General features: G+C 36.0%; 2 protein-coding genes across 7 annotated transcripts in view; both read left to right on the forward strand.

Moving 5' to 3' along the window:
* LOC140150625 (androgen-induced gene 1 protein-like) overlaps window positions 1-4,601 on the forward strand; it is a 50,059-nt gene extending 45,458 nt beyond the window's left edge. For all 6 annotated transcript variants that reach the window (XM_072172684.1, XM_072172683.1, XM_072172681.1 and 3 more), the window contains exons 5-6: window positions 783-934; window positions 1,978-4,601. In XM_072172684.1, the coding sequence (XP_072028785.1) occupies window positions 783-934; window positions 1,978-2,021 (196 nt within the window). In that variant the 3' untranslated portion in view covers window positions 2,022-4,601. The remainder of the gene's footprint in view (window positions 1-782; window positions 935-1,977) is intronic.
* Window positions 4,602-9,880: 5,279 nt separating this feature from the next.
* On the forward strand, window positions 9,881-19,842 carry LOC140150627 (sulfotransferase 1A1-like). The gene is made up of 6 exons (XM_072172687.1): window positions 9,881-10,584; window positions 11,829-11,938; window positions 12,540-12,777; window positions 14,943-15,037; window positions 15,564-15,705; window positions 18,980-19,842. The coding sequence occupies exons 1-6, from the start codon at window positions 10,398-10,400 to the stop codon at window positions 19,111-19,113; spliced, it is 906 nt and encodes a 301-aa protein (XP_072028788.1). The 5' UTR covers window positions 9,881-10,397; the 3' UTR covers window positions 19,114-19,842.
* The last annotated feature ends 227 nt before the right edge of the window (window positions 19,843-20,069 follow it).

Consider the following 20,069-nt stretch of genomic DNA (forward strand, 5'->3'; position numbering starts at 1 on the left):
TTTAAAAGACTAATTCTTGCTCAGAATGATTGTAAATGTGGAAAAAAGAGGTGGGGTTAAATCCCACCTACTTTGTGAATGTTTTTGCCCGCACTCTCTCATTTTTTAACCGATTTCCTTAAAAAAAGGTGTCAAAATGCTCAGAAGGATGAACCACTTCAAATGAGACGTGTAGGTAAAATGTTTGAAATATTTCATTTTTTTACTATGTAACACAAAGGTACCACAGGTTATGACACAGGACCATTACCATTTTGTTCAATTTTATGAAAAAAAAGCGTGCAAGAAAAAGCACCCACACTTCAGAAATGGTGTTTTGTAGTTACAGGAAAAAGCACCCAAATGATTTTCTATAGTTTCACAAGTTTGATATGTATACAATATACATTGTGTTCTGAAAAAGCATCACAAGTTTGGAAGGTTTTTTTCTCTTTGCTTTTCTCTTAATTCAAAATATTATAAAGAGACTAAGCATTAAAGGTCTAACATCGTTGGCCAGGCTAAAAGCCCAGTTTTGTGCAGTAACTAAATACCATCAATTACTAGATTTTTATACTAGGATTTGGGCAGGTAACCTTTTACACTCAGTACCTTGGCGAATTGAACACTTTATTATCATGGATTATGTTTTACTATAAAATGTTAAGCTTGTGTAACATTTTATGAATAAATCCAGATGTGCTGTTAACTCTTTGAACAAGAAAATATTAACTCGTGCCCTAATATTAACCCATGCCCTGTAGGACCAACTAACATCTCACATTGTCTGTTCTCCATTACAGGGTCCTATATCTAGGGTATGCAATGGATATATGGGTGTATCCTGTTTTAAAAGTACTTTCTGGATTCTACTTCGGGTTATTCCTCACAGTCAGTGCTTTCTTTCTACTGGGTCTATATATAGTGGGAGAAAAGATTTCTGAATTCTGTTGGAGTAAGTATTTTGATATAAGTTTTTTTCTTACGTGTAATGATTTGAGACATTCTTACACATTTTCATCATCGTCGTCTTCGTGGTCATCAGCATTGCATTATTATCATCATTATCATCATCATCATCATCAGTCCAAGAGAACGCCAAATATGGATCAGGAGTATTACATAATAATACCCTGCTATGACAATAGCTGCACTAGGTTAATCGTATAATCTCCTTATGTGGTTAGCATGGCTGGGCCAGGAAATCCACAAGGTCAGCCAATGTATGTACATGTATTCGGTACATATGCCATATCTTTTACAATGGGTGATAAATTTCTGGTTTGTTTTATTTCAAAACGCAACAGTCGATATTCTAAAGCTTGGTCCAAAGAAGAACCAACTCTAGTAATTTATGTGGTTTCAAATTATATCGGCCGTTGCCTTTTTGATAGAAATGGTGTTTGTTGATGTGCACAGTTTCCCATTAGATCCCCGGGATTAGATCATAACATGCTGTTGTACATCCAAGGTCAAAGGTCTTTTAATCCATATTTGGCGTTGTTCTGGGACTGATCATCATCATCATCATCATTATCATCATCATCATCTACATAAGAAGGCACCCAGCAAACACATAAATGTTCTTAAAGCGAAAACGTTTTAATAACATTTAAATGTCGGGTTATATGATGTAAAATAGTTGGGCAGACAATTTTGCAACATATTTTAACACATAAATAACATTCTAAACAGAATGTTTTGCATATTTTTTTTTAATGCTATTAAAATGTTTTATATAGCCAACATTTACACAATTTCTGTCAAACATTTTGTGTTTGCTGGGTACTAGTACTTAACATCAAATCATTATAGGATTCCCAACCCGAATGTTTTAAAGTCATCACCATCACCATCATCTTCATTTCGTCATTGTCATGATTATCATTATTTTCTCATCAATATACTGACCATGCTTATGAAGTATAATACATCGCAAGTAATGAATTATCTTCAGCTAACAATAACTTTTGTTATTTATTTCTGACTTTGTTCCAGGAGGGTACCCAGATAGTGACTACGAATTTACCAAAATAGATTAAGATCTTCACGACTCCGTCTAATCCACCGTATATGGCTGAATATAAGTTTTTTGTAGAGCTTAATCAACTTGTTGGTTTTATAACATTTTTACTACGCCTCATGTTTATAAAAGCACTTTTTTCAGTGGCATATGGGCATGATGAGGGGAGGGGCAAAGATGAAATTTTCCCGGTGGACATCGTTTTGGCATTGTGAAAAATTATAATTTTAGACTATATTCTCCCCATAGAGGTGACATATGTTATTACCGTACAGTTTTAAATGTTGCACTATTTAGCCCCAAATCAATATGTTGTTTACTGGGCTCAAGATCATGAAGCCCGTCATGAAGATGATTCGCAGATTTCTGGTCTCGATCTCTGCACGGCATAGATGGAGCTGGCTGCTAAAATCATCTGGACGGACGCTCGGCCCCCCCTTCGTCCCCCATAACCACTGAGTTGCATTAATTGAGATTATTTGTATGCAAATTACATGGATAAGACTACTTCAATAGTTCATGAAAGAAATACAGACCATTCACCGACAGGCATAGTCACTGTGCTTTATATGCTGAGAATTATCGCATAAATGCACCTCAACAGACTAGTATTTTTAATTCGGTGTTCATGTGTGTGTCTTTCCACTTTCATTCAAGAATTGACTATACATTATCAACCTGTTGAGTATTAGTTTTGCTATGAAATTGGCCAATCCATTCGTAATCCACCTCCCCCGTTGGAAGAATTTGGAAATATTCTCACAGGGGGAGTATGAATTTCAAATGGAATTAGCACATCAACCAGCTCTATTTGTAACTCACCCTCCCTCTGTGGAAGATTCAAGTTGAATCTTTCTCATAGGGTGTATGAAATTCAAATGGAGCTGCCTAATGTGTTTATTCCATTTGAAATACATACTCCCCCTGTAGAAGATATTTCTACAATCTTCCACAGGGGTACTGTTGATTACAAATGAATAGCCCAATGGAACTAGTTTCGGGAGAACTTACAGACGTTTTTGAAGAGTAGTAGATTTTTTTAATAACATGTTTGTGGGAAAATATTACACAGGCCTTCAATTTTATTTCATTGAGAAATGGTGAAGAAAGAACCTCAAGGAGCAGTGTTGACGTTTTAGGGGAAAAAAGGTGATAAGTACACGTTTTTGTAACATAAAAGCAGTGCTGAAACTCATTCTTTTTGAAGTAATACTACCAGTGTTTTCACCTATTTGTGACGCCAGTGCTGGGTGGTCGAATGTAGCTTATTTCCATTACCTACATTTTGCCGACTGTATCATGTACCGGGTACTGTCGTATCTCAAAAGGCTGCCTTGTGTGATTTTTTCATTATTATTGTCATCTAATTGTATGAGATCTACACGGTAAAATTAAATGTTTATTTTGAGGTATTATCACAGCAATATTACAATCTTATTTACATTCATAAAAAAGAAGCATGCTGAAATATAAAATAAGAAGATGAAATACAACAAAGACACTAAAAATTGCACAATGCTCCCATTTGAGATATGACATGTATGACAGTATAGTGCAAGCTACGATTTTTTAGCGTATTTGGTTCCCGCGTATTTAACCTTTTGAAACCATAGCAAGTAGGCCTATATTTGAAATTGCTTAAAGATGGTGTATTCCTGGAGCACATCTGGGCAGAAAAATCCTCATAGGTACTCGTGGCCCTTGAACATGTTTAAAACAAAACTGCCAATGGCTTTCTTAGGAGGTTTTGCTTAAAAAAATTAATGTTCAGGAGCCAATGACGCATTATATTGGAGGTTTTTCCTACCCAACGAAGTGAAATTATACCTACCTCATATAGGACAGTTATTCATTGTTGCTATCTTTTATTTCAGACGATCTTTACCTTTCAATCACATTGTATCTCAGAAAAAATGTAATAAATTGAAGATATTGCAAGAAAGAGTGGTAATATTTAACAGTGTTTTGAAAATGTTATTGACACATTTTATAACATTTCTGTAACCCGCCATTTAAGCGTTTGCTGGCAACCACATTTATCTATATTACCTGGGGGGCACTCACCTACTTTTAAAGTGACGGTATGTGTCTGTAAATAGATCCCCTTATTTGAAGTCGAATATACCCGATGCCCCCTTTTTTTTAAAGTCATACCCGATAGCCACCTTTTCTTTATGTCCGGCTACCTCCTTTTTTCCCTAAAATTTTATCATCAAAATGCCACAAAATAATGCAGAAACTTTCAAATTCTGTTATTTTAGCAAATTTGTATTATTATGGGAAATTTGTACTGACAAGAAATAGAATTTTGCTGATTTTTTTTTCTTCAAAATTTGCTACCGATGACCCATTTTTGACATTTATACCAAATGACCCCTTGATTGAGCCGACCGCCTTGATTGAGCCCCCCTAAATATTACACAGTTACAAGCTAGAGGTAGCTCTTAAGGGAGTAGGCCCCTATATGGTTTAATTTAAGAAACATACGGCCCGGGGGCTACGGGATTTGAACCAAATATAATGTCACCTATCACAATGTATAACTTTTGAAATGGTGCATTTCATTGTTTGAATTATTAAAACAAATATGATAAAATCACGTGTGTTTTGTTATTTTTCTGTTATTTTAATTTATGCTTGTTCATTTATTTATTTATTTATAATCTACATATTTTCATGTATTTATTTTATTTGTTCATTTATTTAATATGGGGGGTATTCTATTTTACTTATTTAGTTATTTCTCCCCCCTTATCCGATCTTTTCTTCATTATAGTATTTATTTCACCCCGGCCCCTCTATCATGTCTCTATAATGAAATTAACTTTTACTGCGAGGATTTTCACATTGATGGGATACCTAAATTGAGTAACAAATTCTGTTCTTCATACCCGTGTCACCTGCTGCTTGAGGCGAATATCGCGATAGATTTACATATAGCTGAATATTGTCTTCCCATAATGCATTTCAGTCGTTTGTATGCACGCTTTCAAACTAAAAGTTTATGATTAAATACATAGAATTGAAGAGGGGCGGGAGAATATTTCCATGGACACACAGTAGAAAGAAATTTCTGTGAAATTAGGAAATGATTTAAGGTCTCGGATAGCGACGTTTTTACGTTCTTTTTGTGGGACAGCACAGCAGACATATCGAATTGCATTTTGAATATAAAATATATATGATGAATGTCCTGATGATATCAAATAATTTTGATTTTTTATATATTTTTGTTTTAGAAATTCGTGATATACCCAGCAAACACAAAACGTTTTCGACATCATTCGCAAAAGGTTATAAAAGGTTGTCAGAAAACGTTTAAATGTCGGGTTATATAAAGGGTATATTAAGAGTATAAAACGTTTTCTTTACCTTAAAAAACATTTTTTGATAATCTACTGCTCAGCAAACAAAAATGTTTTACAGAAAACGTTTAAATGGCGGGTTCTATAAAGGTATAAAAACGTTTTAATAACATTCCAAAAACATTCTTGAAAACTTGATACAAAACATTCTAAACAGAATGTTATTTTGGGGTTGAAAAATATTTTGCAAAAAATGTTCGCCTAAAATATTTGCAATAACGTTTTAAAAACGTTTTCATGACCTTTATATAACCCGACATTTAAATGTTATTAAAAGGTTTTGAAAAGAACATTTTAAGAACATTTCTGTGTTTGCTGGGTTCAAATATTTTAACATAATGTTAACATATTTAAAAAAAATGTTTGCAAAAATAGTTTAAAATAACATATTTTGAAAACATTTAAAAAATATTGTTGTAGTGTGTTTTCATACAAAACGTTTTAAAACGTTATTATGACCTTTATATAACCCGACATTTTAATGTTATTAAAACGTTTTTACCTAAACCAAAAACGTTTTTGTGTTTGCTGGGTAGGCCTAATACACTGCGTTTTATGGCAAAATTTATATTTTTTAAATTTAACAATTCAACTAATGTGATATTATGTCCGCACCATAGGCCTATATATAGTTCAAGCATGCATTTAAACATATATATTCACCAAGCTTAACACAAGAACAAATGATAATGGGACAATTTAAATGGAATAATCAGAAATACGTAACTGATGATTAAGCCATTTTTACTTTGTTCTCAAAATTCAGAAAAATTACTTTGGCAATATCATTTATTTATATATCGTAGCAGGGTCACGGATATGAAGTATTATTTCAAAGGAAACTGATCCGGATTCATCACATTGCTATTTTCACCAAATCGCTGTCTCCGCATTGGTTGAATGACCTGTTGGCATCGACTGCCTACATGAGTTCCAACCAATTCCGAGGAATGTGTATTTATTAAAGTGCCTCATAGGATTCACTCGGTCGGACATCCGGGAACATTGTCCCCTTCGTCCCCTTTGCACAAGCGCGCCCATAGCAACCAGCTCGAGAAAGGGGAACTGCACATGCGCTGCACATGCCCACACTGGTTTTACAAGGCTATTTCCCCTTTGTGACGTCAGCCCGACCAAGAGAATAATCAGTAGGGCCTAAGTGTTAACTTTAACCCACTTATGACACGTTTTGGCTTACAAATCCAAACGAAACATCTGTAATTCGACGTAAAAAAGAAAGAAAAGAAACTGTTCTACACGCCCGCCCTACCCAGAATTTCGTTTTGGAGACGTGTTTTCGTTATTTGGCAAAATTCGTGTAAAATCAGTCATATTAATTTTGGCTGAACATTTTGGAATACCGTATAGGCTATGTTTGCAACAAAATCCTCAGACTTTTTTTCAAATGTTTCAACTTTATTCTCAAAATCATTTAAAAAAATACTTTTGGCAATAATTATCGTAGCTGGGTCACGATATGAGGTAATTTTTGTTTAAAAGAAACGGGTCCGCATTCATCACATTGCTATTTCCAGATTTGGTTGAATGACCTTTACCTCGAAATCCAACTCCTTTAATCGAAATATGTGTGTGAAATGCCCCATAGAATACTCTGTAAATATGAAGTGTTAACTTTAACCCACTTATGACACATTTCGAATTACAGATGTTTCGTTAGGCTTACAACATATACAAACGCAACATATCCATCCATAAGGGGCGCACCATTTTAATTCAAGAGGGGACATGGGAATTTTTGTTTTGTTTTGTTTTCTAAAGAAAAAAAAAAACTTCGCGGCTTCGCCCACCAGTGAGACAAATGGAAAAAAATAAAATAAAATTCGTCCCATCACTCATGATGGGAAAAATATCCATGCGTGACCCAAATTCCCGATCCCCCTCTGAGAATCAAATGGTGCATCAGCATCCCCAAATCAAAATATTTCGCAGTGTCAGAGCCCCGGGTCATTTTCCGATCAATAATGAACCCTAACACTAAGACCCTAACCCTAACCCCCCCCCGTAGGCGTACGTATGTAGGGCTGTTAAGACCCCCAGCATCGCTGTCACCCAAAGACCCCATATTTTTACGAACCCAGCAAACACAAAACGTTTTTGACATCATTCGCAAAAGGTTATAAAAGGTTGTCAGAAAACGTTTAAATGTCGGGTTATATAAAGGGTATATTAACAGTATAAAACGTTTTCAGAACCTTAAAAAACAATTTTTGATAATCTACTGCTCAGCAAACAAAAATGTTTTACAAAAAACGTTTAAATGTCGGGTTATATAAAGGGTATAAAAACGTTTTAATAATATTCCAAAAACATTCTTGAAAACTTGATACAAAACATTCTAAACAGAATGTCATTTTGGGGTTGAAAAAATATTTTGCGAAAAATGTTTGCTCAAAATATTTTCAATAACGTTTTAAAAACGTTTTCATGACATTTATATAACCCGACATTTAAATGTTATTAAAAGGTTTTAGAAAAAAAATTTTAAGAACATTTCTGTGTGTGCTGGGTTCAAACATTTTAACATAATGGTATTGAAGTATTGACACAATAACATTTTTTGAAAACATTAAAAAATATTGTTGTAGTGTGTTTTCATACAAAACGTTTTAAAACGTTATCATGACCTTTATATAACCCGACATTTTAATGTTATTAAAACGTTTTTACCTAAACCAAAAGCCAAAATATAACGTATTTAAAACGTTATTAAAACGTTTTTGTGTTTGCTGGGAACACATGTTCTGTCACCCGAAGACCCCTTATTGATCTGTCACCCAAAGACCCTTACACTCAGTGAGTTCAATTTAAACAGCAACTTTCATTTATCACTGATTTTGTTACTTATTTTGAAGAAAAACAAAAAAATTTGAAGCCATTTAGAACTAAAAATTCGATTTTCGAGGTTTCTGTGGCGCGGTTTCGGTTCTCACCAAAGATTCCATTTAAAAAAAGGTCATGTTCTCACCCAATGACCCCATATTTTTTACATTTTGCTCTCACCGAATGCTAAAAACCATGCTCTCACCCAATGACCCCATATTTTTTATACATTTTGCTCTCACCGAATGTCCCTTAGTGCGAAAGTGCCAGCCATACACCCCGGGGGGGGCACTCACATTTCCCAGCTATACGGGTATGTGCCGCGGCGACGACCCCCTTTTTCAGAGCCGCTAGCCGTTCCTTAGACCCTCTGAATTCATTGATTGCCCGCTCTGAAGCCCCGAAATTTTTCTAGCCGTTCCACAGACCCTCAGATCATCGATTTCCGCTCTCATTGGCATCTTGACAGGCGGGTTTTCTGTCCTACTATTTCAAGCCCAAAAGCTACTTTTTTGCGAGCCCAAAAACTTCAAAGGGAATTTTTCATAAATTTCTTCCCCATTGAAACACATTGTATTAGGAATAAGGTGAACTTTGGGCGGGATTTTGGGCTCCTTTAGTAGTGGCAACACTGGTTTGTTGTTATAAACAGCACTGCACTGCTGAGTGCCGATGCCTTCAGCTGATGAACATTTTGCTAGAAATAAATGATTTTGAGATCTCTTTTGGAATAAAATTGCCAAATATGAGGAAAAGTACCTCAAATAATTGTGTGCACATCTTTGCAGCTGGCCATAACAGTGAATTAAAAGGTAATTTACGATCTACTGGTCTAGTGGAATGGTGTCAAATTCTGCACACTTCACACAATCATCTCACGCAGTTCAATGTAGTCAAAATGTTTTTCTTTTCGGCACTGAAAAAAATATTCTTGTGGGTTTGTTTTTATGGAGGGCTTTTATGTAATACTGCTAGCTGCTGCTATAATTATCAGTAGGCTAATAGCATAGATTGTAGGTCTGCAGGGTCTAGTAATTTTGATTCGAATGCTGTTTTGCTTTGCTGAGATTTTCATCGTAATGAGGCTCCTGATTTAATAATTTAATGCACAATTCAAAGTGAAATCGATTCCTTCAAAATTTGTGGCAAAAACGCAACAAAATTGAACCCTGGTTTGGCCTGCATGGTTTAGTTGCCGAGATTTTTCAGATTTTGGCAGCTGATCAGTTCCCAAGACCCCCCCCCCCCCTTTTGGGCGGTCAAACAGTTCCCAAGACCCCCTTTTGACCGGCCGATCAGTTCCCTAGACCCCCCTTTTTGACCTGCCCATCAGTTCCTTAGACCTCAAGTTCGAAACTGGCGGTGGCACACCCCTACCCAAAAAAAACTTGAGTGCCCCCCCCGGCCATACACCTTCAAATTGAAGTGCCCCCGGCCCCAATCCTCTTTCTGATCGTGCAAATCGTGCATTATGAGATTCGGAAGGATAATATACACTGACCATAAACCGCAATGCATCCTGGTACGCATAATAAAGTCGATTCAAAGACCAATGTAAAGATTCCGGCGGATATTGCTTCATCATCTCCACGATATTTCAGTATTAGTGTATTTGCTTAGGAGCTCCATAAGCCACTAAGCAATCAGTTACACGCGACGAATTTGATGTGAGGTTTTAATTAAACAAATTAATCTCATAAGAAAAGGCTAGGGTCACCATAGTCTTTTGTTTTGTTAATGACTAATTTGCTCCTGATCTTAAAGATGTGGATAGCACTAGCACTATACTTATTCGCCAGTGTGTGAAATGAACTGAACACTTGTTGACGAGAATGGATTCACATTGTATACGTCATAATGATGTTTGGTTAAGGTTTGTCATCTACTCATCAATTCGATTTTAAAATCAACTCGTCGGAATATTGCCACATTTATTTTATTCACCCTGGGTGTTCACAATTCTCTCTGGTCTGTATTATGCTCTGATATATTATTTGACCCCGGGATTTGACCAGAACAACGCGATAGATTTTTACAGTGATTATTTTGTTATAAGCGAGGGCAAGTACGTAAACTTGAGGAATGCAACGGAGATTATTGGAAATATATTTCATTTCAAATCATTTATAGCCAAACTGGAATCGAGTGGAATATACATACATTACATATACACAATATCTACAAGAACTATGTCATCATCAATCTCTCCGATAGAAGATGGAACGTGTGAGTGTTGTCCAGATAAAGGAAATGGACCATATTATACCAATAAAGGATGTCTGTTTTCTAAATTAATGCCGAGGAGTGCGGTAGAAGATTTGCAGAAATGGACAGCGAGAAATAAAGACGTATTTCTTCTAAGCTATCCCGGCAGTGGTAAGTGACATTATTGATTTATTATACGTGTCTAAAATCTACGTCATGACGTGGATTCTATTTTATTTATTTTTTTAAACCAAATTAGCTATTACAGAATTAAGAACTAAGCAAATAAGCATATAGTTTGTGCATTTAAAGTTATCATTTGCCAAAATACTATATAGCGCAAAATATTAGGTTTGCATTGATTTTGCTTTTTTAAACCTTTATTTTATTTACACTGGGCAAATTTTAACCTGCAAAAATGTAATTTGTTTACATATTTTAACTGTTGATGTTGACTCAACGTTAATAAAAATAACATCAACAAATTATTATTGTCATTATAACTATATTAAAATGTCCGTATGCCTTCCTCGAGGCAGTAATAATTTAGATATCGTTTTTATTTCATTTCTAAAGTAATTATGATAAGTATATATTTTCGGAAAGAACATGGCACAAGGAATCCAACTAACATAACAAGATTCCTGCACAAATGAACATTTTTTGGGAAAATCACAAAATTGTATTTTACTTTGCCTCGAGCAAGGCATACAGATTTCAGACTATAGTATGATAGTCGTGTTGGTAATATATAATTTAACAAAAATATTGCCAATTTAGTTTTTATTTTATTCATAAGCCTATAAACATGAGTTATGTTCGATGATATTGTTGTCATGGTTACCAACACATTTAACCCCATGAGAATTACCTGCCGATTGGTCAAAATGAATATTGTGTCCAATTTTGAACCAATCAAGGAGGGTATTAATAAGATCGTCTGCAAATGCAAGTTTGACTGCAAATAGTTTGAAGCCTAGTCATAGCTAGCAATTGAAATGGGCTTATACAAGTTACCAACCAATCAGAAATACTGTTGACCAGTAGTGTCCAGAGATTCATACTCCCATCTGTGCTCCATCAGATGTCGAATATTCGTTAGAAGCCGGTCGAGTGCAGATCCGTCGGAACACGCTTTTCAATACGGAATAAACGCTAACATCATCGTGACATCATCATCCAAGCAGCAAAGTTCATTTCCCATTGAAAAAGCGTTATCCGACGGATCAGCAGTCGACCATTCTGTTAATTGCAACAAGTATGCGTTATCCAATCTGTTTAAAGTTATATTTTTTTTATCTTCTAATGAATGTTCGATGTCATCAAAATATAGATAAAAAATAACTTGACAACAGATTGAATAGCGAATACGTGTTGGAAATATTTCAACATACTTTAATCTTTCTTGGATATAGGTATCCACTGGTTACGAGAGCTTGTCTGGCAGATAACTACGGATGATAATGCTGTAACAGACTTAAGTACAAACATTGCTACAGAATGTACACACCTTAACATACGACAGGTAAGACGATAGATACACCGAGCCACAGACTGTCAGACATGCAAAAAGATAGGGATCGAAAGAGACAGCCAATGACAGATATAAAGACAGATAGGGGAGACGGAGAGAACTGGCAAAAGAGAAACTGAGACAGATGGAGTTGCAGACAGGCAAAGAGAGGACATGTAGGAGACAGAGATCGTGGGACTAAGACAGCGAACAAATAGAGAGTTGGGCAGACATACAATAAACAGACGAAATAAGATAAATAGATAAACGGGCAGAGGACAGAAAAACAGAAATAGCTCTAGGAGAGAAGAGAGATGTGAGAGCGGTGGTGTATGGGAAATACGGTGATAAATGCAGGTGGGAGAGATAGAGGGAAAAGGAGAAAGAGAGGGGGGGTGGAGGAGAAAGAATTTACGCGCAAATATGTGCATATTTACAAACTTCTGAAACAGGAGTTCATTGGGTGTAGGCCTAAGCTGATGAAAAAGGGGTGGGTTAGAGTTTACCTCAAAACGGGGGTCTATTTACAGGCATGTGACGCGTGCCCCCCCCCGGAGAGAGCAAAAATTTTTATACACCTTTGTCACATCACACATCACGTTTTTAATTACAGCTTACAAATGAACCACAAATGACATCTTCGGCTGACGAATCTCCCCGTCTCATCAGTACCCATCTACCAGCAGAAATTCTTCCTCCAAGTATCCTGACGAACCAGTCAAAAATAATTTATCTAGCTAGGTATCCTAAAGATGTTGCCGTTGAGTATTATCAAATCACGAATCAACATGAGCTTCTACCTCGATATAGAACCTGGAGACGGTTTTATAAGGATTTCAGAATAGGACATGGTAAGTAGCCTATATACGAGGAGCACCACAAACCATAATCATAACCCTAATTTGTAATGTATCTTTTAAAGGAATGATGATAAGTCCATGCATTTTCAGAAAGGAAATCATGCAAGGAATCCAACTATGACACAGCAGTTAAAGAAAAATCAATTTTAGCACTTTTCTTAAAAACTGCTAATTTTTTCAGAAATCTGCCGTTCTAGTTGGATTGCCTGCACGTATCGTTTCCTTCCTATAAATGTATACTTTTATAAGTAGGGGAGAGCGGGGAGTGTTCGCCCTATATTTTTCTGACCAGCCTAGCGATGTCAATTTTAAGGTTAGGGATGACCTGATTAGCCCATGTGAAAGCCCTATGTCTTAGCTATATACAGCCACAATCCCAGAACTATAGTCCTTACAATAGCAACAGGATAGAGCAAACAAAAAAGTTTTGCAAAGTGGCGAACTTGCCCCATATTGGGGCAGGTTCGCCCATAAGGTGGGGTAAGTTCACCCTAGTCACAAAAAAAGGTTTAAACATTGCATAACAATAACATATTAAGTGCAAACATTTAGCAAGAGTTTACAGGAATTTCATTCTCTTCTGGGGAATCACTAAATTTGTTGCAGGTATCGGGTCAGGGTAAAATGTATAGGGTCCAAAGTGAGTGTAAACCTATCATGTTGACAACTTCGGGGAGATTATGGATTATGACATAAACGGTGGTATGAGTAATACTGATACCTCATAACTTTAAAAAACATGCTTTTCATTAGTATTACCTTGTTTAATGGTATAATTATAAATATTTTGCATAATACGCTGATGGGGCAGGTCCGCCCTCCAGTTTGGGGTAAGTCCGCCCGGGGAAGATACAGGGCGAACATGCCCCATCTTCAAAAGGGCGAACTAGCCCCTTGTGCACATTTTTATATTTTCTTCAGGGTATGCAAAATACAAATCGAATAAGGAATTTATAACTGCATTAAATCTTTGACAAATCCCATATGTTCCCAATACAGATATCCATTAAAACCATCTGTATTTATGTATCAATGATAATACAACATTATTAATGCAAGAAAAAATTACGTTTTGGTGTAATTTTTTTGTTTTGGCTGCAGTTCGATGAACACATCCCTATATGTCGCGTAGCTAATATGAGAAGTTTATAATGACCTATGTCACCTACTTTTGCCATCACCAAATTCCCCGATAGCCGTAGTGCTGAGAAACAAGGGGTGGGCGAACCTACCCCTAGGGCGAACACTCCCCGCTCTCCCCTACTAAGGCCTAAAAAAATTGTTTGATTGGCGTAACATAAAATTCAGTTTTTAGGGTAGGTAGGTCGGGAATCCTAACCCTAAACCTAAAACATAACCTGAACCCTATATTTAATCCTAACCTAAAAGCTAACCCTAATTCTTACCCTCACCCACAAAGCACATTGTCTCTTATTCAAAGGATGTCTAGTAATAAAGTCTTCTAATAAACATAGGACCCTTCAACAAAGCCGGGTACCGGGTGTCTTTCAATTTAAATCCATAGCCTACACCCCTAGAGCAAGATCCCACAGAGGGGTGTAGATCCGCAAATGCAAATGGAGTCGCCATTTGAAATTCACATCCCGGCCTGATCCCAGGTATGAAAGTTTAAGGTCATATCTTTCAAAAGGTTGTGTATAAAAAGCCAAAACAATGTTTGCCTGCCCTCCACCGACCGACCCAAAATTAGCCAAATTCAGGGTCGACCCGGCCCTTAAAAAAAAAAAAAAAAAAAAATTTTAGTTTTTAGTTTATAATTTTAATAGATTTGTATTACTTTTTCTGTGTCAAAATTTCATTTCAAAGCTAAATTTGGATAAACAACATTTTTCTTAAGAAGGAAGTCATTACTGTAAACTCATTATAACCTTAATAACTACCGGTATCAATTCCTGCATAAATTTTTCCAATAAACTGGCGTCTTATGCCTGTTGTTAAAAGAACTACAGATCAAAAATTATATTAAATATTACACTCCCCGTTCAGTAGCAAAGTTTTTATCTTGTTTATGTCATGTGTATTTGAAATTCCAATTATGTTGGAAAATTAGGCAAAAAAAAAGAAGTAATTTATTGGGCCTAATTCACCTTTGTAAACTTGAATGTCTAACCTTTTCTCCTCTATCATAATTGCAGTGTATGGCGGTTCATGGTTTGACCATACATTGTATTGGTGGAATAGACGTCATCAACATAATGTTCTGTTCATCAAACACGAAGAATTAATCACGGTAAGTAATCTCTTCTTCGCCGTAGAAGTGACGTAGTTAATCGGATTAACTACCATAGCAATAGATGAATACAATTTTGCCTATATCGCCCCGCACTACAACGTTCATGCGGTACCGATGCATTGAACCATAGATGTCAAAGAAATGCTAATCGCTTGCACCTGTAAGATTAGTGTCTTTGAAAAGAGCGGTATTGTATTCAATCTATTATATGATTGAAGACAGGTGATGATTGCAACCTGTTGCAGTGCAGCGCGGTATATTCAAAAATTGCATTCATTTATTGCTATGGTAGTTAATCCGATTATGACGTCACTTCTACGGCGTATTATTACGCAATGATTAAATTATTCTAGTCAATCAGAAAACTTGGAAATCAAAGACGGAGTCAATAATATTACGATACCGTATCTCTCGTCCCTCTTTTTCCTTTAGTTCCTTTCATTTGTCTATAGGAATTACTTTCCGACTAACTCACTCTGTTAGACTTTATAATACTCTTAATAATTATTGTTATATTTTTCAGGATTTCGAAGAAGTTCAATCGAAGTTGAATGCTTTCCTCGGGTGTTCACCAAAGAATGTACAACAAAGTCCATGCAGGTGTTCCATTCAAACCTCGATGAAGAACGGACGTAACCCCCACAATTCATCATTGGCTTCAGAAGGTAAATAATAATATACATCAATAAAGATATATAAGGTTAATAAAATATTGCCATTCAATTTTTTATAAACTCCATGCTTTTACAATTTAGCTCTATGTACGTGGTTGAATCCAACCAAAAGTGTTCACGGGCCAAAAATAAAAAGTCCAAAATAAAAATGTCTCCACAATTTTTTTCCTTTTGCCCATTGATTGATGGCATGTTGGCCTTATAGGAACCAAAAGTGCCATCACTAATCTTGAAAAATAAATCCAGGACGTGTGATAGTAAATGTGACATCAAAACCCAATGTTACCTACGAATGACACTAGGATGCTTTCACTATCGCAATACTAATCAACCTAAATCAAATGGAATATTCCCATTAACACTTTTTTCGTGTAATGTAGACCACGGGGTGTCAGGAAAATGCTAACTCAACCAGAAAATATTTGTTTTTATTTTTATAGCGCGATCAATATGATCTCAGTCAATTTATGCTAGTTTATTTTTGATAATGTTGTTTAGGTCAGTTTCTGTATTTTATTTATCAAATGAGTACGAATCAATTTACATATTGTATAAGAAAGAGTAGGATGTCTGTTTTCAGGAATATTAGGAATTATACGCATATACCTATCCCATTACAAAATGATAGGTGAAGAAACCCGGGTATTCGTAGATAACATGAGCGATTTAACAATATCTATATTAAGTTTAGAGGTTCAAATTTTGATATTATGATAATGAATGAATAAAATAGTAATTTTTAGATCTCTTTCAGATGGTACGTCCAAATGAATAAGTGCTTTTACCTTAGATCAAAATTTTTTTGATGCTTTTAGCAAGATTTTGAACACTTCATTTTGATATACAAGTAGTTAAACAGCAAATTTACATAATAAATAATTGTTGAATGAATACGTATATGGGTAATAATATTGTCCGGGGGTACCGCTTAAAGTTTTTGACAATTAATTTCCATTGGTAGGGACACTTCATTACACATGTCATGTATTATGCTGTATTCGTAAGTAACATTGTCAGTATTTGTAGGTAAGAATTAGACTTTTGGTGGATATCGCAATCAAATCTTCATTTGTGACACGATCTGGTCCATGGGGGCCAAAGGAGGCATTTTTGAAAATTGGGTTACTGTAATTATTACATTCTACATACAATAGCCTATGTTTTTTAACACAAAAGATCTAGCATATTTGGTTCTAAAGTTACGAAGTTTTTAGATGTCTATTTTCTTATGTATTTTATTGTTTTTTTACTCCATACTTTGACCTTTATCTCAGTTTGAAATTCGCCGCCTTTGGCCCCCATGGACCAGATTGTGTCACATTTTATAAAGCACTTTATGTGCGTTTATTGATACTTGAGACTCTATCATGTATATTTAATGTCGGTTCACAGTGGTTGAAAGAGGACTGAAGTAAGAAACAAAGGCACTAAAGTGACTTTAATTTGCTTAATTGCACACAAATCGCTTAAAACCGTTATTGCAGACTTGTGAAGTCCATCTTGGAGTCAGTTACGTCTTGTGGCTTTTCGTTTGAGGGCAACTACAATTAGCTTTATACCAGGGTCCATCAATGTGTTGTCTAGATAATGAGACAATGAGAACAGTCGTTTTTTCCATGGTATTCGTAGGTAAACTTAGCGAAAACGTCAAAAGTTACCTTCGAATAAACCAATTTGGACACAAATTACTCAGAAACCAGAAGGTCGGTAAACGTTTAAAATGAAACACACATGACAGCTGACAAATCCAAGTATTTATCCCCTTCTAACCTTCTTCGAATTTGATTTTTCTTTCAAATGAGCAGACCGTAGTCTATTTCAGTACATATTTTCAACAATAAAGCCGTATTCCGTTTTGCATGGTGGGCATGTATGTGAATTCGCAAGCGTCATTGACATATGATTTGATAGCAAACATACAGGCCTTCGTTATGTACCAATACGGGCATTGGCATGAATGGCGGTGTTTCACAATACTGTCATGATGTCAAATTGTATTCGTAGGTAACATTCGGTTACCGAAATTTACCTACGAATACTTGCTTTTATTGTTGACATTTCATAACCCTGCATCTTTTGCTTAACTATTGTTTACTATTCTCTCAGTTTGTGGAAATGACACAGCTTTTAACATGTATTCGGAGGTAATTCAATTTTTTTATCAAACCTACCTTTGTGCAATTTAGAATTTCTGACAGCTAAACACAATAATAAAGATGTCCGAATGCAATGCATTTCAGTATTGGACATATCAAAGCTTGTATCAATTGCGCATTTATTAGTGATTTCCATTTTTAAAGATATATCTAGTGTTATGAACAATTGTATTCGTAGGTAATGTAAAAAAATACATGAATGTCATGAGTGCGTGCAAAACAGATATTTCGGTAGATTATTAAAGGACCACTATGGGCCGATATAATGACGTTATTACCAAAATTTTTCTTGGGGAAGATAATTACGTGGCATACACTGCTGGGTGGGGTAATACAAAACGATCTTATCCACTTTGTGCCATTATTATGTTTTGATGGATCCAAGTTGTGATAATATTGGATCCAAAACATAATAATGATAAAATTGATGCTTTACGCCCAATATTTATTGGTCTCGCTATGAGTTGTAAAATTGACTCGACTACGTCTCGTCCAATATTTTAAAACTCATAGCTTGACCAATAAATATGGGCTCAACCGATCCAATTTTATATCAGCGTTAGACGGGGAAGTTCGTATCAAAGATGTAAATTAAGGAACTAACTTTCTACGTTGCGTCTGATACCATCAGACTTCATTAGGCTACTGACCCGATGGGCTGGTGATGTGATACTTGAAGACGACTGGGGACCTTCTTGATAGCCGGGTCCCATACGTGTAATAAGTTGTGCCGGGAAGTTGTGTCACAGTCTCCCTTTCTTGCTAAGAGACGACTGCTCATCTCTCTCCCAGATGGCTTCCTTGATACCTCTCCTGTGCCACTGCTCCTCCTTATCAAGAGTCACTACGTCCTCGGTGTCAATAGCATGACCTGGGTCCTTAAGATCCCTAGTCGTTTTCAAGTATCACATGACTAGCCCAGCAGGTCAGTTGCCTGATGAAGTCTGGTGGTATCAGACGCAAAGTAACAAGTTGTAACAGTAAGTACCAGTAAACTATTTATTTCAAATCTTTGTGATTTTAACGACATGGTTAACTGAGAATATTTACTATTGCACTGTACAATAGTACTGTTATATTATTTGTATTGTTAATTTTCTATAATACAGGTTATTCAATCTACAATCTAGACTGGCGTGAAGTATTCAGAGTGTCACATAACGAAGACTTTGATTATCTTTATAAATCCAAGATGGTTGATTGTGGACTTGTATTACGGTCTGATAGTGGAATCGTCAGTTAGTTAGTGTCTCCGGTCACTGTTTAGAGCTATATGAACATGTACTCCAATTTGCTGTTTAAGGACGTATTGTCCGACCAGAGACTCTGAACACAACAGTTGGACCTAATCTAACGGCACGTATCCGACACTTTTACTTGGAACCTTAACGTAGCAACCTTGCCTTCTAATTTGAATTCGACCCTGGGTCTTTGCATCCATTCGCGCCTTACTCATGGAAGCGTTATTGACGTGCAGAGTGTTAACTAAGTGGATTGTAGCAATGTTGTATTACACAATAACAAATCCATGCTACCAAGTTGAAGTATCCAGAATTTGAAATGTGATGACGACTTTCCAATTAAGATTGGATGCCGATACGAGATATTATACTGTGGATGATATATTACAGTTCCGAAAGAGCTTTTAGGTTTTTAAAAAGCTTAAAGAGCATCGTACCTCGCCCACTGCCCCCAAACAGGAAACGAACCAAATGAACACGAGTCTGGTTGATCTTCTCTACGACATAATATAAATTGGCATTTAAAAGTACATCTGCTAAAATACAGCAATTAAACATTCTAAATGATTGAAATCGAATCATAAGTACAAATGGAAATGGTGTATCCAAAGCCAGAGGATGATTTAAGGAAGCCCCATCATGCACTGTAAAAGTGTTATCACTAAAGTTTCAACTGCCACTTTACTTTTCAAATCCCATTGAACTTTGTGCAAAAGATGTTGTTTTAGAATTGCCCGTGTGTCATTATTTATTTTGGTCGATTTCAGATCTAAAGTGATGTATGCATGAAGGATAATTCACACCTTCTGTAGATAACATAAAATATGAAATCGACTGGCATTTTGAATGTGTATTTATTGTAAATATATCAGTCCAAATTCAAATTTAACCCCGGGATTTAACCATGCACGTGTGTATGCAGTGGGGGCGGGCAGTGGTGTCATGTTCACTCACACAG

The sequence above is a fragment of the Amphiura filiformis genome, chromosome 4, assembly GCF_039555335.1.
Source record: "Amphiura filiformis chromosome 4, Afil_fr2py, whole genome shotgun sequence".
In the NCBI taxonomy this organism is placed as follows: Eukaryota; Metazoa; Echinodermata; class Ophiuroidea; order Amphilepidida; family Amphiuridae; genus Amphiura; species Amphiura filiformis.

Coding starts and splice junctions, on each gene's coding strand:
- LOC140150627 (XM_072172687.1), top strand. CDS start 10,398: ATGTCATCATCAATCTCTCCGATAGAAGATGGAACGTGTGAGTGTTGT. Junction 10,585..11,828: donor TCTAAGCTATCCCGGCAGTG/GTAAGTGACATT, acceptor TCTTGGATATAG/GTATCCACTGGTTACGAGAG. Junction 15,038..15,563: donor AACACGAAGAATTAATCACG/GTAAGTAATCTC, acceptor TATATTTTTCAG/GATTTCGAAGAAGTTCAATC.